At 39.1% G+C, this 26,654-nt stretch overlaps 1 protein-coding gene and 1 long non-coding RNA gene across 12 annotated transcripts in view; one reads left to right on the top strand and one right to left on the bottom strand.

Moving 5' to 3' along the window:
* Positions 1 to 26,654, top strand: part of LOC135410240 (uncharacterized) — a 370,146-nt gene that overhangs the window by 200,809 nt on the left and 142,683 nt on the right. For 7 of the 11 annotated variants that reach the window (XR_010428578.1, XR_010428571.1, XR_010428581.1 and 4 more), the window contains 2 exons: positions 1,305 to 1,375; positions 1,463 to 3,941. The exons of 2 other annotated variants lie outside the window; for them this stretch is intronic. Coding sequence is in view for 1 of the 9 variants with exons in the window: in XM_064646778.1 (XP_064502848.1) it covers positions 1,305 to 1,375; positions 1,463 to 1,476 (85 nt within the window). In the remaining 8 variants the exon portion in view is untranslated. Of the gene's footprint in view, positions 1 to 1,304; positions 1,376 to 1,462; positions 3,942 to 12,149; positions 14,638 to 26,654 lie in introns of those variants that run through there. 2 more of the 11 variants (XR_010428573.1, XR_010428572.1) reach the window with 2 other exon arrangements.
* LOC135410242 (uncharacterized) lies at positions 9,367 to 11,980 on the bottom strand. The gene is made up of 3 exons (XR_010428584.1): positions 11,855 to 11,980; positions 11,019 to 11,110; positions 9,367 to 10,142 (listed from the first exon to the last, which is right to left on the bottom strand). It is a non-coding gene; the product is annotated as an uncharacterized LOC135410242 (long non-coding RNA).

Raw genomic sequence — 26,654 nt, 5'->3', positions numbered from 1 at the left:
TCACATTTAATGGACAATGCTAAATATGCCACACTGCTTAGATGTCTCTGAAAACCAAAAAGGAGTAGACCTTCTAATCTGTGAAATCAATATCGTAGCCAGGTTGTAGGATGGGATCGCTCAGCCACTAGATTTGTTTTTTCTTGTGTGTGTGTACAGATACATCTGAAGAACAGGGGAATATATAAATGACTCGCAATTTTTGTACAGCTAGGTTGCAATTTTATGAAACTTTGCTCAGCTAATAGGCACTAGGACCAAGGCCTAATACAAAGACCAGTTGAGGCCATTAGAAGGAAACTTGTTGGACAACTCTTTGTCATGCTTGGCTTTGTTGTGGCTAAAGATCACTCTTGAACATACTGCTTTAAAGAGTGACCCCCATCCATGTATTTATCTCTGCTGCACTGGTTGGACTTGGGCCAGAAACTCTCAAGTAAGGGGGCTTTCTGACATATTTTACTGTGCTTTGAAACAAAAATCTGAAAGATCTATTGTATTTCTTTAGTAAGTCAGTGTTTCTTCTTTTACTAGGCTAATTATATGTGATTGAGCTAGGGATGGCTATATTAAATATCACAAGATGAAATTTACTTCAAATACTGTATGGACACAAATATGAAATAAAAAAATCACAAGAGTAGATTTTCAGTAAGTGTTTTGCTTGCTTTTTTGCTAGTGAATGCCCTCTGTAGTCCCTCTCAATGGTGATAACTGGTTACATTTGCTTATACATGTCAAAAGCAAAAACATGAGGAGCCTTTTTAGTCAGCTGTACAAAAGCACCTGCTGCTCGTCTTGATTTGATAATTGAGGGGGAAAAACCAAACCAAATCAAACCAACCAGATTACTAGATCTGCATAGGAAGCCAAAGAAGCTTTCTTGAACAAAGAAAGTTCATTGTAACAAAATGGCATGACCAGAGCAGAAGTGGGATATCATACTAGCAACAGAGGTCTAGAATGTGCGTGAACCTGTATGAGGTCACCATGGTCAGCAGCTACATGCTGATTTATATTGCCTCAAGACCTAGTTCCTTGCTGATAGTGAAAAATATCTCATTTTGACACCTGTTTTCTCTAACCAAACCAGAGGCATAACTGTGACTACTTGAATAACATATCACCCAACAAATCTCCATATTCCCATCTTCTTCCCCTCACTCATCAGACACTTAGCCTGCTAAGCCTGTCTCATTCCCTCATCCCCAACTCATACAGTCCAGCACCTCACGGGATCCTGCAGCCCTGCACTGTTTTGCTGCAATCTTTACTTGATCTGTTCCTTATGCTTCTCCCTGTAGGACTCCTGCAGCAGCATTGCCACAGCTCAGGGAAAGGATGTGGCTTCATCATGAGGATTGCAACACAAAATGTTTGTCTCTTTTTTGTTGACCCCTCCTGAATCTCCTATCTCAAGTAAAAGGAGTTAAGTTTAATTGTTTTTCTCTGATTTCAACAGGTAAATTCAACTAGCACTAGGCTTATGGATTTGGGCTGGCATATTTGCTACAGCAGAATTCACCAATATCTCTGATGTTACAAGAATATAACAAATACACTGAGAATCACTGAGGTGAAGGTGGAGCAGCATTTATCTCTAAAAAAAAAAAAGTTTTCAAGGTAGGGAGTTGCTCTGTTCCAAATAACCTGTGCTCTTTGGGTGAAACCAATATAATAATATTCTTGTATGACTTCAAAGCCTTCCTGATTTTGGGACCCCAAAGCAGCACAGGCATTTTATATGTCAAATACCCACTACGGCAACTGCGAAACTCAATGCCACTTTGATATACAGCTGCTCTTGCCTTAGGGCTCAAGGCAGGATAGCTTTACTATAAAGGTGCCAGATCCAGAATCACAACTAACATCTTGCACTTCCCACACCAGTGGTCCCTCGAGGCTTGAGGAAGAAACTGGGCTGTGAATAACAAGGTATCTGAACAGCTGGTGACTCACTAAAGGTCCATGGTCTGAGATCTTGAAAGTCTGCCAACAATTTTATCATAGTTGTCAGTGAGAGGAAAGATAAGAACAAAACCACAAAGTGTTGTTGATTTTTAAAGGTCAGCATACTTATGGTTCACAGTCACTGTGGAAGGAATCTTCTGGTTTTTCACAGAGATTTCACTGAGAAAGAGATAACTAAAAAAATGTGGATTACCTGTTCTTAATAAAAAATATAACTTAGTGTTCTGAATACAGGTAAACCTAGTCTATCAGTGGTCCAAATTTAACTACATATTCTTCTTTGTGTTTACAGTGTTGAATAATCTTGAACTTCTAAACATTTCTCATCAAAGGAATACCAAATTTATGGAAATATTTGCTTGTGCATTTTATTGTCTCTCATCCCAAAGGTGGTGTAAGGTAAGTTTGTGCAATGGGATTACCAGGAAGCAACCAATGAACCACATGTGCTTGTAGTTCATCATCTGTATTGAGGAAGGTGGGAGAGCTCCAGGAGTTAACAATTGTGTCTGAAAATTGTGCTTTCTTTTTCTTGTAGTCTTACTCATCTTTACCACATTGACAAAATTGCATTCAACTGGTAAAAAAATACTGGTAATCGTTTACATTAATGCATCTAATATCCCTGTGGGTTTCATTTTACACAAAACAAACTTAACAAAAAAAAATCCTTATCAAATTATCCTCAATATGAGTTATAGTATGTTCACAGTGCTGCAACACACAATAAAAATGGAAGATTCCAAACCACTTAAAAAAAAGTTAAAGACCATGGGAGATCTGTAGGTCCCTGAGATAGAGATGGTTAGATGGAATAATTTATCCTGCCGGTGAGTCTTGCCATGTCTGACTGCATCTGTCTCATTTGTTATTTCTCTGCCTCCTACTTTATATGGCTCACAGATGTTACCCTCACTGCATTTTTGTGAACTTGTTAACAGAATACTAAGATCTTTTTCCCTTTCTATGTCCTGTTCTGTTAAATGGCTTAGTCAAGAACATTTATTAAGCATAATTTCTTCCTTTTCCTCTGCAAATTCAGACATTGATTATTGTGTAAGACACTGTCTCTTTGAAGTCTATTGCACAATAATGGAAATATGTTCAATTGTAGGTAGACACCCCAGATGATCTATTAGATATCTCTATACTGTTCTATTCCTAGCTTGATTTTTTTTTCATACTTAAAGTAGGATCATTAACAAAATCTTTTAAAATATGGGCAAAAATAAGAATAGATACTGAGTATAAACTGACATAAACTGCTGTTTCTCCCATACTGAGAAATTCTTCGCCTTCTGTAGCAAGTTTTGCGACTTCTTTGTTTGGCACAGGAGAATTAAACTTAAAACTCAATCCTCCCTCACTGTCATTGCATCGTGCAGGATATCTGCTCATTGCAGTTGTGGAGGTGCTTTCTGTAGAGGTGAAAAAAGCCATCGTTTGTTTTCATACTTCCATGCACTGAATAAATCCCTGGCACTGAGGATGAGATACAGAAAAGTAATGTACAAACTTGCATTGTGCAGGTGAGAGAACAACTCTAGTACAGTCACTGGGTTTTTCTTTATATTTCTTTGAGACCTTTGTTATTTCCTTAGCTCTTCACTGCTTGCATAAATAGCATTTTATCAGCAGAATACTGATGAAGAGCCCTTATAGGATTATCCTGACTTAATTTAGAAAAAAAAAAAAAAAAGGATATATCTTTTGTTAAGGAGAAACTCAACCTTTCCTGAAATACATTTTTCTATAACCCTCTAATTTATGGCAAATCTAATTCAAGTTACCAGAATATTGCATTCTTACTGGATCTCATAGTGTGTAGACTTTTTCTCCTTTAATGTTAAAGGTTTTAGAATTACTTTTTTTTTCTTGGAAACTTGTGATGCTAAAATTCAAAATAGGGGACTGTTTAGCCAGATGGATATTGGAACAGTAGCATTGCTTATTAAAATAAGCAGCACAGACTTACTGCTTTGCTTTGCCTTTTGCTGTCTTTTTTTATCCTCATGAACTTTTAACGCCGTGCTGAAGATGAAAAGCAGAACTCTTGGGAAAAGTATTTTTCTGATTTTTGTCTTTCAAAGAAATGGGACTTTTTAGAAAAATGTGCAGTAGTTGAATGTACTGTAAAATTTCTTAGAAAACTGTATTTATGTGGCTCCCAAAGAGAACTCCTTGTCCTGCATCACTTCCTCATGACTAAGCAGCAGTATGCCATAGAAAACACACGTCAAAGGATTTGGTCCTAGCCTGGTTTTCTGAAGGAAAAGATTTATGCCACAGTGGTTCATATGCACGTGTGTCCTGCCCATCCTTAGTAACTTTGCAGCCTCCGATGACTCAGTGACATCTGACAGAGCAATAGTGGAGTACTCAGTGAGTACTCTGTGAGTACTCCACTCAGTGAGTAATTCTGGCAAAATTCCTGAAGATCCACATGGGAGAGACCTGTTTTGAGGGAGAGGACTTCAGACTAAAGTTGGAGAATTTGGGCAGAGTGTGATCAGGCACTCTGATGCATGTCTCCTCCTTTTTACCTCCTCCTCTGCCTCTCTGCTCCTCGACTTGTAGATCTTCTTATGTCTAAAGAGTGGTAATATGTCTAATATGTTCACACTTCAGCCTTGACATAACACAATTGAAATCTTTGTCTACCACATGATGCAAAGTAATTGAAACCCAAAGCTTCTGGCATCTGACCAGAGACATGGAGTCTTCAGAATGTCTCAGCAAATTTAAAGTATTTGGTTCTTCACTAACTAAGCCCTTTATTTTGTATGTATTAAGTCAAAAGGAAGAAAAAGAGGAAAGAGAACAAAACAAATGTTTCAGGGAAGTTCAGCTGAAAAGACTAATTTGTAGATGGTAGTTATCATATTCCTTTGAAAAATCTCTTAATGGCATCAGGCAATCCAACTCCTGTAGTTTTTGCAACAACCTATGATAAAAATTTGCCTTGCCTCGTTTTTTGGTTGGTTGGTTGGTTGGTTTTGTCTTGGCCTTTGTGTGTTTATGGAATTTTCCTCCTTAGTCCTCCTTAGATTTAGGATTAGAACTCAATCCTCACACTAGGGTCAGAAGTTCACTGAATTAATCTGTTGTTGCTTGGATCCCTGAAGTGGGTTCTTAGTGGAATGCTTAGGAATTACTGAAACTTCAGTGGAGACTGTTAATGAGAAGCTGGAAGTCCACTGACTAATTAATATGTTGTAGTGTCTTTCACTTGGTTTTAGTTCTATACCATGGCCTGGGGGGACATATCTCTTAGGTTTCTGGCAGCAGCCTCATTATTCACAGAAATGGGCAATAACTTCTTCAAATAAAACCTTTTCATTGATCTTAAAAGAGAAATTTTAACTTTGAGCTCTTTATTTAGTTTCATAGCCATCTTTTTTTGTCATTTTTGTTATACTGGGACCCTGAGGTCTAGTCAAAAAGGTCACATCACTTTGGGCTATGCGTCATTAGGACTTGCAGGTCAAATGCACTTGGGTCAGGAACTGCGCAGCTGTGAAACTCTGAAACAACAGCAAATATTGAAGTTTAAATGGATGCCTTTTCTCCCTGGCAGTCACTTCAGAGTGAAATCACACAATGCCATTTTTGTTCTGGAGGGACAGCTTTCAGATACCTTTCACAAAAAGAACACAATTCCAATCTATAACCTACAGTCAGTAGAGGTCAGAGCCACAGACACTTTTAGATGTCCAGTTTCCATCCAGAACTTCCTCTTGAAATCAAGTAGAAAATGGACACTCAAATAAGACGTGGTGGTTAGTTTCATAGAGGCAATTGAAAGGTTCAAAATTAGTTTTTGGTGTCTGATCTACAAAAATCACCAAAACTATTAGCTGGGATTTTCTGGCCATAGGGATGGCTGTGGGGATGTTATCTCTGGAGACCAGCCCCAACTCTGAGAGCTACTTTCTGTCTCACTGAATTGTAGTTTCGGGAACACAAGGATTCACTTTGTATTTTGTGAAACTATCATAATTTTTTAATAAATATAAATTAGTCAGTGTAATATGATTTCTTTTTTATTTTTTTTCAGGAAAACATTCTCCAGAGAATAAAATAATTGCTGCAAATTTGTGATTACTGTATGTAACAGTTTTGAGTCATGTTATGTAACATTCAGCTGAAAGATTTTGACAACATGCAATGATAAGTATGATGTAAGAAGAATAGGGTAGGGTAGGGTAGGGTAGGGTAGGATAGAATAGGATAGGATAAACAGAACAGGTATTCAAACAGTTATCAGTGAGTGCCCTGAAAGAACATACTCTTCCTGAAATCTATGTTCACTTGGGCTGATGGAGTAGCAATATGTATTCTACATGGCCACATTAATTCAAAGAACTGTTTGCATTTTTGGAGGGTGTGGAAATTACTGTAGATTATTCAGAGATTTGGTGTTATTCTATCTGATTTATCAGTTCTTTATTTTTCCCCTTGCTTATTTCCCCACTAATTTTCACCTCTGGTCCCTCACATTAGGAGGTCTTCATCTTCACTGTCTTTGACTTTTGGAATCGTTTGTTCCCTGTAGTGTAAACTGTACTCGTGGGAATGTGCCATCAGTTTTCATATACCTCCTGCAGTCTGGAGAAATCACATTAAATTTTTTATATTGGATATTCTCACTAAGACATTTAAGAAACAAAGTGAAAACCAAGTTGAAAGACTTTCAGTTGTTTGACCCAGAAGCTTCCAATACAGGTGCCCCACAGCAGAATGTGTGTGCCTTTGCTGCATAAACATGTAATAGCAGTCAGTGGCATCAAAGGCTGGTTTATATTCCTCTATAAACAGTTATTTCTCACTAAGGTATTGCAGATCCCTCATATTACAATTTGAATTTTATATTTCTATGACCAAAAAATAGCTCAGGTATGATCTACAGAATCAATGGATATTATAGACATATTTAAGAAAGGAAAGTTATGCCAATGCTTGGAAAATTATGGAAAAATATCTAGTTTACTGCATAGGTTTAAGATTTATTGTTCCCACTATTCTCTCTGTGTAGAGAATACAGATCTATGGATAATTCCTCCCATGACTTTTGAGCTGGTTTGCTACATTTTAGAGGACTTAGATACACCATTTTCCAGTGGGTTTGAAGATGATAAGTGACTAGGTAAAACAAAGGGACCAGTAAGGGATAGACTTACATGAGCACACCCCCGATTGCACTAGGCAGACCACAGGTGAAATAGATGTTTTGACTGTTTCAACCAAGGCAAAAGCGTTGGTCAGAGCTTAGTTTGTTAGCAATTCAGCCATAATTCATCTGTAATAAATCAAGCTTTGCTGCTTCTACTGCTCCCAGAACTGTTTGTTATATGTTTATTTTAGGGTTTGGCGCCTGCCATAAATTTGGGGCTGTTTTTCAAACAGTGACAGTGATATATTAGTATGACTATGTTGGCTCCCAGAAGTGGGACTGTAGACATGCTGAACAAACAGGAGCTCATGTTTCCTTTTTTAAAAAAAAAAAAAAAATCGCCTGTCATGAAATTCATTTGTGATCAAAGTTCATAAACATGGTTTACTGTTGACCAAGGAGACTTTGAAAGAACTCGCTCAAGAACATTTACAGGGTGAATTTAAATTAGTGTGCTCCCATTAATTTTTTTTTTCTGATAATCTAACTTAAACATTATCAAAATTATCTGAACAACACAGTACTGGATTGTGTCTCCTAGGCAGGCTATCAGTGCAAGGACAGTTCAAGACTCTAAAAGCAGCCTTTTCCTTTCAAGACTTTTTCTCTATTTCAGCTGAAGTAAGAGAGCTGTTTCCAAGAATAAAATTAAGGAAAAAATATTTTGTTTGCCCTGAAAGCGTAGTGTCAAAACAATGTCTACTTTTGCCAGGAACAAGGTAGGGAAGAATGGAGACAGGGTCAGAAATGTAGATCAGGAATGGGGAGCTCCCAGAGACTGGTGCTTCCTTTGTGGCCCAGAGGGAATTTTGTGTGCAAGTCTTAGTGATCAGAAAGCAAAAAAGAAATGGCACAAACCAGGATGGGCATACCAGGATGGGAGAAACAGTTGGAGACCCAGGAGGTGAAGTAGCAGTACCCTAGTGGGGTTGTATATCAGTGAAAACACTGATATACAGACTGGGTATTGAAGCAGAGCAGAGAGGGGTGAGGTGCCAGGGCAAGTGTACAGGAAAGAAGAGAAAATTGAGTGGAAAGCAATGAGAGGGAGAATGGCTGAAACCTGAGGATACTGAACACCCCACACCCAGAGGAGCAGAAGACAAAGTTTCTTTGCTGCTGGAAAATGCTTGCAAAGCTCACTATCCAACCACGTTTCTTGTCTCTGGTAGTAGCTGGTTCATACAGGATATAGACTTTGATTACTTTTAACTACGGAGATTATAAACCAAGGTGGCTCTGTAAGATGGTGCTTCAGTTCTATGCCTCCCGATACTTATTTTTGAAGACAACCCAAATTTTGGTGTTCCGGTGCATTTGAGTAGCTGACTTTGTAAATCTAACCTTGTAGTCTTCTCATAATGTGTTTGTGTTAATAGAGATATATGCTTAAAGAGAAAATGCCAGAAAACAAAGCCTAAATACAAACAATGCAGCTGGCATAAACCCCAAACCAAAAGAGAGACAAGGTTGTTGCTACCTGTTCCTCTTCTCCTTCTCTACCCGCAGCCAGAAAAAAATGTGATGTTTTCCTAAACTGGCACGGATTTCATTTGCTGGCAAGGTTAATGGAGAATAGAAACCCAAGGGTAGCTTTTTTTGTTGCACCTGCTGTGTAAATGGACCAACAACTCAGTATTATAAATATAGCCAGTCTATTCATCTACCATGATGAATTTTTAAACTGTGAAATGTGAGATTGAAAAAAAGGAGGAGCAGAAATGGTTATGATTGGTGCTTATATTATTATGATGATGGTCTCAATAAGGCTAGAACACCAAAGCTCTGAACTCTACAGTAAGGAAACTCAGGCAGAAACAACTTTAAATCTCCTCCTCCAGACCCCTTTACATCCTTCCTTGTCTATGATAGCACTCCCTCTCTGATCTCCCTTCAAGCTATAAGCACACAGATCGCCAAAGCCATCTTTTTTTTTCCTTTTGACCTGATTATGACACTTCCAGCTCTGAAACATTATTTATGCTGTCTTGTTCTCTTCGTTATTTTCTCCTCTGTGCTACCTCCTTCAAAGACCACGCAGTTTTTGTTCCTTTTGTAAATGGACCAACAACTCAGTATTTAATCCCTCTGACATGCTTCCAAATGCCCTCAGTCCTTTGCAGGTGCTTCCCAATCTTTTCTGATAGCTTAGGTGAGAGTTGGCTCTTATAGTTACAATTATTTGCGATATTTTATCCTGTTTGGGGATCAGGTCTGGATGAGCAGAGAAAATTTCTTTCATTGCATAATCTCTTATGGACCTCTTTGGTTTACAAAAAGGAAAATATGGAAACAAAATGGAAACATATGTGAGTTCTTATGCTGATTGTGAAAAGGCTGGGTAGCAGCCTGTTGGAGAGAGATGGAGTATTGGAATCCGCACAAACATTCCCTTTGCCTGGAATATGTCTTTAGAGGTTTGTTTATCATTGACATGAACTCTGTTTTAAACAAGCAAATACCAAAATTATCATTGCACGCTTACCTGGATCTCGTGAGCGCCATCTATAGAAAAAGCTTTCTACCACATGTGAAAACTTAAAGCATGGTTGATAAACATGATATTTGAGAGAAAGAATATGGTCAAAGAAAAACTGGAATAGCTGTTTCTTCCAGAAACTCCTTCCTGTAAAACCATTAGGTGCACTGTGGATGTAGTGTTGTTATATATTCTAATATAATGGAGAATTAAAAAAAAAGAAGAAAGGTTTTTGAACTTGTATTAAAGTTTGTGCATCACCACAGCCTTTTCTCTTTCTACTGGCCAAACATGAAATGAGGGTCTTTGTGTTAAAGGACCAGCTTCACAAACATCCTATTGGCGAGGTAGAAGGTGTGCCCCTAAGTCACTGGACTGGATCTCAGCATTTTTGCTGCAGATTGTATCATACCTGATTGATTCCCTTCAGCCTCATGATTCTGCAGGGAAGACGAATGTTTATGGAATTACAGCAAGCTGAGTTCCCCAGACACACATGCTCTCAAAGCATGCCTGCTTCTATAGAGTGGAAAAGCTTTGATTAATAGGAATAGCACTAGACTTTAAGGCGCACTTTATTTCATTGATGAACTTTGAGGTGTCTCCGGCAGCAACGGTTTTGTAAACTGTAATCGTTAACATCGCTTATTCAGGATTTACAAGAGAGACTAACATTGCCTATTTTTTCAGGCTGCTACAGGGATAAATAACTGATGTTGGCGAAGCAAATCAGAATTTCTGTGGGGAAAAAAAAATAGAAGGAAAAAGAATTGTGTGTGGGTTTTAGAACCAGCAAGGCATTTTTCTGAGGTGCTCGTAAAAGTACATGCTGTGATGTGACTGTGTTATAAAAGAGGGAAGGGTGATGTGTGGGCTCCATTACATAATATTATTGCAGAGCTTAAACGGTGAAGGGTCACAATAGAAAAGGGATATCATGGAAATCAATTTGCATCATATACCACTTAGAACATGCAAAAATTAAAGTGTTTGTTCAAAACCTCCTCCATAACAGGATTAACTGACAAGGAAATTAAAAATTATGTAAGAGGAAAAGCTGAAGAGATAATCCAGGATGATCCAAAGGATTTTGCAGATATCTCTGTACTGTTAACAATCTTGTCATTAAATCTAGCAATTTAATGAGCTACATTCTCCATTGGTACAAATACAGTTCCATGTACACACTTAATGCATTTTTTACTTTGACATAGATCTAAGCATGATATACTTGTTTTAGTGTATCATATTGTACATCAGTACACGTATATTTAGCAGTGTACTGCTGTTGAAGGCAGTATATCTGTGTTGATTAAAAAGCCAAGGATGTGGTTCATAAACCACTACTTTCAGGGATGTCTGAAAAAAGTGCTTGAAATCCTGCTTCATACTCACAGTGATGTATAACACTGGCTTGTATCTGCAGTTTCATCTGTCTCTTGGTGGTTGGTGTTGTCAGACATTTTGACACATTCTTTTTTTATCGGCTGAAAAACAATGTAATAGTAAATAAGAATAAAATGAGCCAGTTGTCTTCACAAGAAAAAACATTTTAGGAAAGGTGCTATTATTTCCTTGATGATTAAGTTGACCTATTGAATTTGCATGAATATCCTTGTGGAGTTACATGACTGTATGAATGTAGTGAAGACAGTTTGGGTCCATCTTTGTGTCACGGGTCACACTAGGAGCAGCATGTGATAAAAGCTGACTCTCAACTAGTTTTTTATCATGTACTCTGTTACAGCTAGTCTGCTGCAGTAGGAATGTGTTACAAAAGTCAGAGAGTGATTGCTGCCCTTCCTTCTCCTGCCTTTTGCTTGTCTTTTATTGCTTACTGCTCCTGGAGCTTTCTTGAAGCAAATTGAGCATCTGCCCTTAGCATCTCTCCTTGAAGTTTGTTGCTCCAATCGATCTCTTCTTCCCGTGAATAATCCCCACTTTCTTTTTTAAAATATTATTTTTTGCTTCACTTTGGGCTTCTCTTGCTTCAGCCAGCTCTCTTTGCAACGCAGCACACGTCTCTTCCTCTGAATGTGAAGTGTACAGATCAGCTCAGTGTTTTATAATGTCCTAATTACTGTACTCACAGGTTACGGGTTATAACAGTACGCCAGAGGGTCAATGAACCTTTTAAGTTAAATGAGAAGATGTATCTTCGTGGGACCTAATTAGAAGGTGAAGTTAATAAAGAGAGAAGGGGGAAGAAAACCAGTAAGAAAGTCAGACACCTTCAAAAGCTGTTGAAAGAAGCAATCTACTGGGGTTCTTTTAAGTACTAGCTGGCCTTTAACAAGAGGTAAAGTGTGAGGATCTTTGTGAGAGCCCGATGATGAGAGTTGGAAGTTGCCAAGTGGCAGTTCCATGGCGTACATCTTTGTGACACATGCTAACAGGAAAGACAGGAGGAACCAGAGGAACAGCAAGAAGCTTGAATGGCTGCTTGCATGGTGTTGGTAGGCTAAGCAGAGGCTGGGGAAGCAGCAGAAGTAGCTTCCTGATGCCTTCTCCTTTAATGCTTCCTAGGAACCTTGTGCCAGAGGAGGGGAACCTGCCTATTGACATGCCTGCACTGGAGGGCTGGAAGTAGAGACAACTTCTAGGGCAAATAAACCCATAAAGCTTCAGTTGGAAAGCATGGAGATTGTTAGACTATAGACTTTTACTGATGCTATATACCGTTGGACCCCTGCATTTTTATGGGGGCTTTCTGTTGGGATTTTGAAACATTATTCTGAAGCAATGGGAAAAATAACTGCTCCAAGACTCAATATTTCTGAATCATTCAGTTACAATGTTGTTTTTAAGAATTGTACATGGAATGAAAATAGATGTTGACTTTCCCCACTCAGCCTTGGGCAGAAAAATTCATGGTGAGTTTGGAATGGTGTTTGTTGTATTTGAAAAAGAAATTTCACTGCACTGATTTTCTTCATTTTTAGTAATTCAATACTAAGAATAGAAATCTATTATTCTTATTATTTCATGTTCATGTTCCTCACTGGAGTTTATGTAAACAGGTCCCCATGTATATGTGTAGAAACCTATTGAATTCTGTGTGAACTAAGTACTGGGATGTATTTTTTCCTGCAAATGCAATTTGCTTGAAAGGGCAAGACGCTGGCTTTGACTTTCACACATAAATCTCATTTCCCACTTTGTATATGTTCATGTTATTCTCAGATTCTTTCACCCTTTCAGCATCAGTGCACAGTTCCGAGGTCCTCTTTGGATCCTAAACAAGATAGGATTCCTGTTCAGTATGTAAGATACATCTACTCCTTAATGTTTGGGTGTTTACTAAGCACAAAACTAATCTTTTATATTTACTAAATTATTTGCATGAGAACTTTACTTTCCTTATTTTTTTTCCTGTGTTTTTTGTTGTCTGTTTAGTTTTGAGTGTTTTTTGTAGGCAGAATGGGAATTAAGAAAATTTCCATGATTTAATTTTCATCACTTGTTGGCAAAAAAAATGCACAGTGTATATTCTTTCTGTGAAACTAATCTCTCAGAAAAATTCTCACCTGTTGTATCTTTGTGGACCAGGCATCAAATGGATTCACCAGGCAGGTTCATGTCACTGTCTGTCAGGCTCATCAAAATTATTACTTCTTTGCCTAGTACATGGGCCTACTACCTTGATGCTTTGAAAGTGTGGGCTTCTTGATGGAATGGGTCATCCATGGAAAGAAGAGCAACCATGATGCTCTGAGAATGTCAGATGGACCTACAGCCTTCAAATAAACATAGAACCATAGACTGGTTTGGGGTGGAAGGAACCTTAAAGACTATGTTGTTCCAGCTTCTCTGCCATGGGTAAGGACATCTTCTGCTAGACCGGGTTGCTCAAAGCCTCATCCAACCTGGCCTGGAACACTTCCAGGAATGGGACAAATGTGTCCTCTGTGTGCTCAAGGACATACAGAAAAACATCAGCACTACCCTAAATTTGGGCATTGCTACTACAGGTGGTTCATCTCAGCTGGCCTCCCGGTAGCAGCACTTTGTTGACTCCTGTTGGCAAGCAAGGAGTGCAAAGAGGAGCATGCCTGGTTGAATTTCCTTGTTACTTTGGTGTGCCTCAGGGTGCTGCTGTGAAAAAGCAATTCTCTACCAGAACCAAGGAGCAGTTTTGAACTTACAGTGAACAGAAGTCAAATTACCAAGGTCAATATTAAAAGAAAGAGTGCATAAAATATTCAGAATCATGAAGAGAAATGTTTGGGCAGCCAAATTTGCCTGATGGATCTGGGCTTACCTTTGGTGAATGACGCTGCCCTGAAATAGCTGATAGGGGTGTGCAAGCAAATGCTCAGGCACTGTGGTTTTTTTCTTGTGAGTTGGTTTCGTTTGGTTTTTGTTGTTGTTGTTGTGAAGGAGTAGGAGAGATTTTGGTAAGTATTTCATCCCCAGATCCTATGCATGACTAAACTCCTTCTAATGGAGCTGAAACACTTCGGGGCCTGCTGTGAGATGGCATAGTCCAGCAGAGCAGCAAACACAGCTGGTGAGAATGACTGTTTATAGAAAATTAAGATAAATCTAGATCTGTAAGATTTTTCCTCTAGCAAGGTACTTGAGATACCTACATTTGTGAGAAAGCATGGGGAAATGGTAAAGTGAAAATGAAGATGACTGAGGAAACTACACCAGCCTTCCCAGGAAATGGGGGTGGTCTCTGTGGGTGTCACACATGTGTCAGTATCCTTGAAGCAGCCTGCCATCATTGATCAGATCAATCTCTATTCAGAAGATGCAAAAAACCTTCTGTAAAATCTAAAAGAGGGAAGTTAAATTTTTTTGTATTATAATGGATGGGAAAGAATTTGGGTAAAGGTTGAAAAAAAGCAGTTGTTTCTTGTGTGTGGAAGTGACCTATGGAAGCAAAATACTCAGTGGAAGAGTAGAGTCAGAACACAATACACCATTCCTTCGTAAAACAGTTTTCTGTAGATTTGATTAAATATATTTTTATATTGATGAAATATACGTTACACTGCTATAAACCTTGCACAGTTGAGATGTCTGTACTGGTTTATGTTTATCTTTCCTAAGCTTATGCTAGACTTTTACCAGTCTTCTGCACAGCAACACTTTTATTGGGTTGGCTTAAACAGTTCGTAAGGCTTTATTTATCACTCATTTTATGCTAAAGCAAAGGACCTACTCTCATTGTTTTGTTTTCCATTTGTTGGTGTAGCTTCACTAAAATTGTTACTTGCATTAGGTTTGTAAAAAGATTAAGAGCTGAACTTCAACTTGTAGGGAATAATGTGTGTGTAATAGTTCATGTATCTTCAATGAATTTTCTAAATTCATTGAAGCACTGAATTTGACCACTGAAATGAAAAATATGCTTTTTTTGAAGTTATTTGAGGTTTTGGCCATTCAGTTCTGTGAACCTGCAGTCTCAGCCTAAATACAGACTTAATTTCTCAAAAGCTTGTCCCTTTAAGCTGTCAGTGTCCATGTTGTCTGTGCCAATATTCTCAGGGCATACATTTCCCCATACATTAATAACTCAATTTTCTGAATAAAGCAGGGCCAGTTCTGTTGCTAAGGTTTTGTGGACAGAGGACATGGAAGACTGGTTAGCAAACAGTGAATGCCAACTCACACCTGTACTGAACCATTGAAAAGTCTGAATACTTAATGCTGAGCCTCAATGAAATGGTGATGTCTGTCACTGCAGTTCCTGAATAGCTCCCAAGGCTAAATGGAGGAGGGTTACTCACTCATCTTTTTCAGTAGGAAAGAAAGGTAAGAAATGAGGTTGTCCTTCAGTGAGAATGATTTGTCCTGAGAAAATCTGTAGGCAGACTTGGAATTGAGTTTGCTTCAAGGGCCATTCTGACGTTTTAGCAGAAAGACCAGGGATATTCCAATTGCCCAGTCAGAGGAATAAAATGAAGCAAAAAGGTTTCTATTTCATGAAGATCATACCAAACATAGATAACTAACCTAAGCCTTCCAGAGTAATTCTAGGCAAAATGTCTTAATTCTGTTCCACAATTCTGCTTTTCCAGATCACAGACAAGTTATCTGTCCTCAGGTCCTACCAATGTGTGGGCTGATGGGCTGAAATAAAAATCAATTCCACTGGTTAATTATCAGTTAATCAGTTGCAGTTCTTTAAAAAGTGCACTTATGAAGTTGCTCTGATTAGCAATATATGGATATTGCATCCCTGGACTTTCTAAAGTGACAAGTTTTTCCGTCCTCTTAGTCATACAAGGAGTTCCTTTACATTCCCTTGCTAAGGTTACTCAAGACACTTTACTGAAATGTGCCTTCTATTTTGAGCTAGAGACAAATTAGTGCCAAATTATGTGCTTTCTCTGTGCTTAACTGATGGATAATATTTTAAAATATCATTTTGTAAAAACTCTAATTGTCTCAACAAATCTTTTTTTGATAAACAGAATCTTCGCATTTCTTTTGGTGCTTTATTTTCAGGCAATGCATGCTATTGAAATGCATGAGAGGAAATTAAATGCCTGTGATTTAGTAAAATGTTCATTTAAGGAACCAGTGGTTTTGCTTATTAGCATTTTGTAACAATTAGAATGTTTCTTGGTTTCAATTAAGGCAGTATATGCCTGTTCCATACACCTGGATTTTCTTAAGTTTTATGTCTCTCATTCTCCCTTTTGCGATAAGCTCAATACTTGGCTAATTTAATTTTTCTTTCTTTTTTTCCTTTTATTTTGGCATCACTTCTCTAAGCTCCAACCAAGAGGAAAGCATTGCTATGCTATAACGTGCAGGATTAACACATTCCTTAGAAAGCCTAATTTTGCAGATGTAGGACAAGGAGAGAAGAAACAAATGATATGAGAGAAAATTAGGAGAAAAAGAAAAAAAATGTCTTTTTTTTCTTGGAAATTAGATATTTCCATGTTGCTTTTTGATTGGGCTGGAAAATTGACTCGACATTACAAATTCTAAAGACCCTCAGTTCTAAAGACCCTTTCTCAGTTAGGTGAATTGAGAAAGTTTCATCTTTACACCCACAATGAAAATGTTCACATGAATCCCTGTTTTTTTGCCTCAGTTCCCTGGAGCCTCTGCCTGTGCTTGGGCCACTGCTGTGAATCACACGACTCTTCAGACTGCCCACTGTGGCCCACACGCTGTGCCTGCAGAGGTGTTGTCTCCTGGGGAAACAGGACCCATGGAAGTCCTGAGGGCCTATTGTTCCCATAATTTGAGTCAAAGCTTTACTAGCAGATTGGTTAATGTCATCTTGGTCTGAGGCTGTATGTTGGATTTTTTCCCAGTGGAAAATTCTCCCTTATCTCTATCTTCTCAAAAAACAAAATAAACAGGGAAATGATAAGTATTGAGCAATCTTCAGGTTTTGCAAAAATAAACACAGTTGCAAAAACAAATTGGCTTTAGTTATCACTTCCAGAGCACAAGTGAGACTGAAACACAGAGTTAAGTGACTTGGCCACGATCGCATAAAAACCATGAGGGTAACCACTGAACCCACACATCTTGAAGGTCTTGCCTGCATGAACCCTTAGATGGGTCTAAAAGTTGGAGTTCTTTTTTTGCCACCTCCATCAAGGTGCATGGAAAATGATTTTGCAGTTGTACAGTCTCTACTTTGTCTTGAGAGAGTAAAAAAAAAAAACAAACCAAAAACCTGAATAAAACAGAAAAACACTTTTTTTTTTTCTTTTCTCTTCCTTTTTTCCTTTACCTTTCTATTTCCTTTGTTCTTTTCAGGTGCAGGAAGACTATGGAGTATTTACAGTCTATTTATTAGCAAGAATTATCCCCCATTTCTGCTAATACATTTAGTGAAGACAAGTTTGCATCACTTCTGCCAAGGGATTTCATATTAGACAGAGGATAATGTTTAACTTTATAGATGCCAGTGATCATTTCCAATGGGAATTTACTACATTGGCTTGATTTTGTGTTTCTGAAACTCTCATTACAGCTGCGCCAGGCTGTATATGGCAGTTCTGGGAAAGGAAAAGGCTCAGTGGGGATTTCAGTGTTCCCAGTTTAATGGTTTTTGTTAACAAAAAATAAAAGCAGAGACAGCAATCAGGGATGAGTTTGGAGAGCTGCAAGAAGTCTAACAGGGAATACCCATGGTGGGGATGATTTGAGTTGGCTTGTTTCCCCATTGCAACATAAGACCTCTGGACGTCCTGCTGCTGTCCAGGCTGCCCGAGAATGCAGGTGTGGATGGCAATGAGGCAGAGCTGGAGGCAGACAGGGGAGGAGAAGGAGAGGAAAGCACTGCTGGAAGGGTCTGCACAGGGGCAGCCAGGACCACTAGCTAAGGGCAAATCTGAGATAAGGGGTTGGTAAATCTGCACCTTAATTATGGGTGTCTTGTAAAGAAGTTCTCCTAAAGCAAATGTTCAGTTTCTCAGGTTTCAGCAGAGGGACAGCTGGGCGCTTTTTGGAAGCCAGTGGAGAAAAATCCTGGCTGCCTATATTTTAGGAACTTGAGTCAAGTGCCTGATTTCCCCCTGGCTGGATGTATAACTCTCTCATCTTCAAACTTTAAGCTACTGAGTGGACATTAGGTGCAGCTGAAGAAGGCAGAAGTAATAAATTCTCCCCTCTGTCAGGAACTGCCTGGTACAAGTACTAGCCAAGGAGGAGAAAGTCCTGGGTCTGTTCCCAGGGTTATAGCTCCTCTTTTTTTGTTTGTTTGAAACCGACAATGATTCTTTGGTGTAAAACATGTAGCCAGTTTAAGGGCCAGATGGAGGTTTCCATCTCTCATGAATGTGCCCTAACCATTAGAGTCTTAACCATCTGGGTGAACAAACCCGTGAAATAAATATGACTGAGCAGAGAGGTTTCATTAACCAGATCTGTCATCCACAGGTATATTCCAGAATGAACCACTAAAAATCAATTTTGTGCATTCCTTAAATTTAAATTTGTCTTTGTGATAACCATGGCAACTATTACAGCTAAAAAAAAAACACAAGTGGAGAAAATACACACTCATTTTAAATTAACAAATGGAAACTACAATGAGAAAATGTGGTTAAAGAACCTAAAGCAACTGTTACTGCTTATGATCACTTTGGTGTTTAATACAATCTTCTTTCTTCTTTAACTTTTAATTGTAACTATATATTTCTGTGCATTTGAGCTAATTTGCTCCTGGTATGTCGGAATTCCAGAGTAGTTTTCGTAGACTGCTTTCTTTAACTGAAAAAATCCAGAAATAGTTTAATAAAGAGGCTCCAATTTCTGATCTGATTCATATGCAAGAGCCCAGACTCTCAAGGCTACAGAATGAGATGTATATAATTCCACATGGCTTTCAAGGGGTGAGGGAGCAGACAGATGCCTACATATCCTTCAGGAGGTAGTCCTAGCACAAACAAAGTTCAAGTGGTTGTAAGGAGATTTATGGTTTAATGGAGTAGATTTTAAAGCTGTCTAGAGACCTGCCAATGCAGGTACACATTGATGAGTGTATATCAAAACAGCTAAGCATCCTACGTACCTAACTTTTGTAATATCTATGGAAGTTAGGTACCTACCATATTGAGCCAAGTTAATAAATCTCCCTGGCTGCTACCTGTGCTTTGAGATGTCCAACAGGCCTGTGTACTTAGTTTCAGCCTTACATATTAATATCACCTGTGGAAACAACATTTGATCCTGACTGCAAAATCTAGCCATACTGCATAGTATTTACCATGTAAATGACTGATAAAATTAGGGGCACTGTCACTAAAATGAAAATACCTTGTATAACTCTAGATGTAAGCTACCATTTTGGATTATTTTTGCAGCAATGATTTGTTAAAAATCCATTCCAGTGACTATGGAGTGGTGAGGGACAAACCTAGCTGTTCTGGCAAGACCTCACAAATACTGTTCTGCAAGGAGCTTTTCTCCCCAGCAAGTCTTTTGACCACAGCTGGCTGAGAGGAAATCAGAGCCAATGCTTGGAGGAGAGACTACAATTTGTGCACCTCTGAGTCCCCTATGAGAGGCACTGGCAAAAGCTGGAGGGCAGGCAAAAAAAGAGAAGCAGAAGAGCTGAACTGAAATACTTTACCAGTGGACTATTGTCTCTGAAATATTCATGATTTTCTTTCATTAAAATTTTCCAACTTCTAATTAGAATTGGATGGGCAAGTTCTGTAAGAATGATTTTGGCATAAAAAGCTGTTTTTCCATCACCATGTTACCACATGGGAGTTGCATAAGCCTCCATTCTCTTGTGTGATGTGGACTCACCAGGAGAAACAATAAGATCATTTGGCTTCTGAATAGGGCAGGGTACCATGAAGGAGAAAGACAGTTTGGGGCTGAACTGACATTTAACTAATGTTTGAGGAATATTCAATAAACTGTTTGGTTTTTTTCAACTTGGGAAATACTCTGTCAACACAAAGCCTTTCAACACTCTTGATTATTTTTTTTCTCAGTGTTTCTATTTAGCAGCAACCGAAGAAACTCTGAACTACAGTGTTAAAGAAAGAGTCAGATTTGAATAACCCCTAGGGTGGTGATTCTAATATTTTACAATCTGAAGAAAAAAGACTCCTTCCCTATCCAGGCTACATACTGAATGTGTCTTCTGTGCTATGAGCCCTTCTGGTCTTTTGCAAAGGGAGAGCACCAGTGAAGGCTCAACAACAGCAATGCTTTCTTCACTTTCTCTGCAAATGAAACCTAGGAATTTTGTTCCTGGATGGCTGCATGTTGACTCTTGTTTAGTTCACAAATCTCTTAAAAGGTAAGGACATGTGAAAAGTACCACTAATCCGGACACCAGAGTGACAGTATAGGCCAGCTGAAGAACCAAACTTACATTTTCTTATGTAAAACTTTAGCTTTTCCAAAAATCTTTGAATAGAGCTATTCTAAATAAACTTATTATATGATCATAATTTGCCTGAAAAGTCTATTTGCAAACTCAGGATACTTGCATCCAGAGATGTAGAGCAGTTGTACAAATGGTTTAAATATTTATTTCGGGTAATGAAGAGACTAAAAAAAATTACAGATTATTTTTCCAAATTATGAACATAAAAGAGGATAAATGCATGTGATATATAACCTTGAAATTGTTTCATGCTACCTAGCACTGTGTCTTCCTTTCCATTTGTCAGTGACAGTGAAAATTATTGAATGGATTCTCTTGCAAAAGAGTTTCACCAGGAGTGAGATTAAGGCAAAGTCACCAAGTGGAAATTGAAATAAACCCTCCTTTATCTCTGTTTCTTTGCAGCACAGTTACATTTCAGTAATTTTGTTTAGGATGTTTTTTATATATTGCTCATTTGAGAGACTCGCTGAGTAATTTCATGAGAATAACTGTGTTGTTACTGGAAGAAGTTTCTTGTCATTGTAAACAGGAAAAAACAGTTATTAAAAACTGATAAAATATTAGTATTTTTACTGCAAAATAACCAGTAGCTATTATTGGCACTACTTAGAGTTCATTTAATTTACTTTGTTTTCAGTTAGGGTTGTGCATACAGAAAAGTTTGCTTTGGGTTTTGCTGCTAGCTGAACAGAAGCAGAGTGAGAGAGACAGCACTTCAATGCAGTATTTATGGGAAAAACACCACGCATTCCTGCTGGAGCTAGTAAAACTGCCTGTGGCTAAGGCTGCTTAATATTTGCCATTAGCTCTATTTTCATTGCTTTATCGCTACACAGAACTGCTCAAGCTGAAATTTGCTATGCTTGCCTCTGCCTAAGGAAGGGTTTTTTTAAATATTTCAACCGTAATTCCTCAGCTGTTTTCCAAGAGCAAATTTAGGAAGAATAAGTAACATGTAAGTGGTTTCTGCTTCTCTTGGGCAATGTGCTAAAGACTAGCAAAAGGCTAAAATTCATGCTGTGCTGCCTGTAGAGAAACACTTCATTACCCTCTGCCAGGAGAACACACGGTAACACGTCTATCTCTCTGGAGACCACATCAGGATCTACAGGGTCTGGTGAGGATAGGGGTGCACATTGGCAGGACCAAATGGACAGCTGCCACTGGAAATTCACGTTTAGTTGGGTAAAAGGGGCTGGCAGGAGAAGAGGAGAGAGTCCAGGGAGACCTTCCCTTCCTCCCCCATATACAGTGGCAGAGCAGCAGGGATCTCTGTCTGCCCTCCCCATATCTAGGGGAGTCACCAGTGTGGCTTCCTGGCACGTGCCACACGGTGGCACTGGGTTACCATGACCACTCAAGAGTGTTAGTAGCAGAAAATTGCTTTAACAAGTCAACTGACTTGGCATGGTTATCCTTAGCACAGTGATTTCAGCTGCTGCACAAATACAAACTAAGAGCTCAGTCCCCCAGGCAGTCACTGGTTTCCTGGGGTTGGTGCCACAGCTCTTCACACCAGGATACTCATCGCTTGGAGTGACTCACTAGCTGTGGAAGTCATTGAGATTCAGACTTGTTCATCTGAAAGCTGCTGCTGAAATTCCTGGCAAGACTCTCCTCATTAGCAAGAAGTTGGTTTTGATTGACCTCTGTTCCTGGCACACAGCCTGCCTGGATGGCACAGAGGTTGGAGGTCAGAGCCTCCTGGCCTCTGTTCCTGCCCATGGATCATTCCTTGAATGAGATCCCAGAATGATGATGGTGGAGGCATTGTTATTCCTTTTTCTCTGACCTTTTAACATAGCTATGGTGGGACAAGGTCTGGCTAAATGATCAGTCTCTGAAAAGACTCACTCAAGTCCAGTTTTTAAGGCTTCTCTAACCATCTTATAACAAGCATGTTCCTCTGTGTCTTGGCTCTTTCCTAACACAGTGTTGAGGCAAAGTAAGGTAGAAAGCGCTCAGGAAGGGTCCAGAAAAAGTTCTTGTTTTGCTGGTGAAGTTAAGAGCTTTGTATTTGTCTCTTGAGCAACTGAGGGCTCCTACTTTTTTGACAGATGGATAATGGAAGAGGCTACAGAAAGTCAACTCTGACATGGTTAGCAATATGACCTGATGCCACTGTTACCCTGTTAAGCCCACTACCTTTCAGAATAAATTTGTCAAGGTTGTGCTTGTGCTGGAGTTGTTTATAACCTTTCCAGCATGAAGAAAAAAAAAACCCTCATTCAGAATTCAGAGTCTGCTAACAAATAGTTGTGTAAATCACTGGCAAGGCATGAACAATTTCTCCTGTCTAGGAGTTTGTCCACCACACCTGTAATGACCCTGGCCAGTTTGTCTTGTTGGACCAGGAGTCATCCCAACTATTAGAGTTCTCTTCATGTGACATCTTGGAACTTGGTGTTATTTCACTTCCATAAAAATCCTTTGTTCCTTTGCAGCAGAGACAAGGAATGTTCTTAGAGAGTCTAATGACTAATTCACATGTGCCTCTCTTTTTGAATTTAACTAATTACTTTGAGCAAAAGATAGATCATACTACTTGTCCTCAGAATTCAGGCTATTTCTACAATTAAAGATGATATTTCTGCAATTAAAACTGACTTTTAAAGGTGGCCTAGTGTGTTTTTCATTTTCTCATTATAATTTTCTACTCTAAAGAATTTTCTTGTCTGTGAGAGAAAAAAAGACCTGCGTGCAAAACTGAACAGTGATTTTATCACTACCTTACTTTTGCTTTCTTCAACAAATAACCTGATTTCATATTCTTACCTTTTTTCTACCCCTGTCATTACTGTAAAATAATTTCAAAATTATTTGTAAAGAGATCCAGCCTTTATATTGCTGTTGTGATGAATCTCAACTTAATTCGGGAGGTCTGTGTTCAAAAAGTACCTTAAGCTGGTGTAAGCTGAAGTCTGACAAATTTTTCTCCAGCTGTATAGTATGTTACCAACACATGTCCACTCTGTGAGAGTCACAGGACCTGTCAGAGATTATTTTAGGGTCTTCAGAGGGAACATGCTTTCTGCATCTCACCTGCAGACTTTGAACATCATTTGCAACTTTGAGCATGGCTGTAAGTGCCACATGAGATCCCCTGGGTCTAGGGGGATTTGACTGAGTGTGAGGGCTTTCTTCTCACTATCTGGCACCAAGCTGCAGAAAGCAAACCCCAGTCAGCACCTCTTTGCATCATCCTAACACTGTGCAGACATTTGTACTGATGTAGTTGAAATCCAGTTGGATTTCTGGCTGATAGGGTTAACTAAATGTTGTCCTTATAGCATGGAGGTAGGTGAAAAAAAATTATTTTTAATATTTTGGACACTGTCTCTGCAACTGGTTGGAAAAGAACAGAGAGATTTAGCAACCCCTCTAGAATCATAGGATCACTGAGTTTGGAAAAGAACTCTAAGATCATCAAGGCCAACCTTAAACCCCAAGCCCACCACTAAACCTTGTCCCCTTGCCACGTAAACACACCTTTTAAATACTTTCAGGGATGGTGATTGAACCAATTCCCTGAGCAGCCTGTTCCAATGGTTGACAACCCTTTAGGTGAAGAATTTTTTTCTAATATCCAATCTAAATCTTCAAAGCAAAGTGAGATCATTTGCTCTCATCCTGTCAATTGTTACTTGGGAGAAGAGACTGACCCCCACCTCTCTGCACCCTCCTTTCAGGTAGTTGTAGAGAGTGATAAGGTTTCCCCTGAGCCTCCTTTTCTCCAGGCTTAACAACACCAGTTGTTTAGCCCCTCATAAGACTTGTGCTCCAGACCCTTCACCAGTTCCATTGCTCTTCTCTGCACTCACTCCAGCACCTCACTTTCTTGTAGTGAGGGGCCAAAAACTGAACACAGGTTTCAAGGTGCAGTCTCACCAGTGCCAAGTACAGAGGGACAGTCTCTGCTCTGGTCCTGCTGGCCACACTATTTCTGATACAGGCCAGTATGACATTGACCTTCTTGGCCACCTGGGCACAAGCTGCCTCATGTTCCGCTGTTGCTGACCAGCACCCCCAGGGCCTTTTCCTTTGGGCACCTTTTCATCCATTCTTCCCCAAGCCTGGAGCATCACCTGGGGTTGTTGTGACCCAAGTGCAGGGCCTGGCACTTGACCTTGTTGAATCTTACACAGCTGGCCTTGGCCCATCGATCCAGTCTGTCCATATCCTTCTGCAGTCTTCCTACCCTCCAGCAGATAACAGTCCACCCAATTTGGTGTCATCTGCAAACTGACTGAGGGTGCATTCAATTCCCTTGTCCAGATTGTTGATAAAGATATTAAACAGAACTGGCCCTGACACTGAGCCCTGGGGGACACCACTTGAAGCCTCGAGTATGGGAATCCACATGTCGTGTCCATTGTGCAGAGTTTCTAAATCTTTCTGGAAAAAAAAAAAAAATAGTTCACTTCACAATTACCTTAATCATGTCTTCAGTATTTAATATCTCCCTTAAATGATTTTTTTACGAGCTTCTTGCATTACACAAATAAAGTAGTTTGTTCGCTAATCATATGGTAATTCAAATTATTTCTATTTGATACAGTTTAATATTAGCATGCTCTGATAATTGCTAGAATTTAATTTATTTCAATATATATCTGCATGTTCCACAGGTCTCTCTCTTTCTCTGTCCCATGGGAGAAAATGACCTTATCACTTCTTTCCTTGCTAAAATTTTGCTCTGTTCCCCAGATACCAATTGCATTTCCTTTCAGATTTGTCTAATTGATTGATGGAATTAAACTAAATTCAGAGCAATTGCACTCAACCTTTAAATAGCAGCTGGGTTGTGGCTTCTATTTCAGACTTGAAGAGGAGCCAGTGTTCCCAAAAGAAGGGCTGTTGTGCCAAAAGCCTGCCTGCTTTGCCCAAGGACTGGTTTTCCTTTTTCCCCAGGAGCCTTGCTTTACACACAGTCTCAGACCATTGGAGGTACAACACTGCCACTTCAGAGTCTCTGCCGTTCTAGGCAGAATCTATTTCATGTTAATTCATACTAAGAAAAACATTTTTTGAAGATTGCACTCTCCTGGATGGTAGCCAAAGCTGCCTGTGTCCCATCAGTATGCTGCAGCACAAAGTACAAGCTTCAAACAGGACTAATATACAAAGTCAACAGAAATTATTATATTATATTCATAGCGTCAATTTAATTAATAAAAGCATAGCAACAGTTTAAAATTAGAACACCTCTATCTATTCTGTGCTTTAAAAGCAGTTTGCCTCCAGAAAGTGGGGTAAGATTTCACTCGGTGTTTTTGAAGGAACTTGGTTCAGATTAACCTCTTAATATGCCCTTTAGAGCTGATGAATTTATTTCTTGTACCGTATTAGCTGTACTGCAGATAGTACTGGGATAATTCTTCAATAATCAAAATAATGAACTTTTGAAGCCATGCTATTTCACTGTATTGTGTGAAGATGCAGTTCCCGTTACAAACTCACAGATGCTTCCAGTATCTCAATCATACAGGGAGGTATTGGCTTGGGAATCTCAATTATCCAGACGCAGGAGAAGCTTAAACTACTTAAAGAAAGGAGAAAAATATATGACATCTCAATACTGCTTGTTATGCACAGCATTCAAACCTTGATGTCCATCACTCACCTTTTAATATTTAGAAGGGAGACAAAGCCTCTTTTGGGCACTCCTCTGAATAAATAGGTGTTTCTTTTTGTGAAATGCCTCTTCCAATGTCAGGATTAGCCTCTGTTGTAGTTTTATGATATGAGGGGGTTATATCTCAGCTTGAGGGGGAAAAAAAAGAGGGAATCTTTATTGGCACACTCAAGAATGGAGAGGAAATAATTCCAGAAACATTATAAAAGCTCAGACACCTCAATAAATTAAGGTTGGAAACCTCCTTCAGTCAGCACTAAACTTCAAAATTACGGCTTAAAAGCCAAATACAGCAATTGGCTGCACCATTTGACTTTTTACTGATATAGATCTGCTTTGAGATGGTAAAGTCAAAAGCAGAGCTGACTGTACTTGTCTTTCACTTACTTTCCTTAAAAGGTTAAAAAGAAGTCAGACTTTCATGTTGGGGCTGTTTTAAAATGTGTCACCTATCTCAATTGAAAGAATCTGTCTGTGCCCTTTGAGAGCCCTTCTAATTATAGATGCTGAGGTGTCCTTGAGCTTTGAAGCAAATGCTGTTATCCAGTTCAATATATTGTAC

This window comes from Pseudopipra pipra, chromosome 2 (genome assembly GCF_036250125.1).
Source record: "Pseudopipra pipra isolate bDixPip1 chromosome 2, bDixPip1.hap1, whole genome shotgun sequence".
NCBI lineage: Eukaryota > Metazoa > Chordata > Aves > Passeriformes > Pipridae > Pseudopipra > Pseudopipra pipra.
The sequence above is the reverse complement of the archived record's forward strand: the minus strand, read 5'-3'. Positions and strand labels throughout refer to the sequence as shown.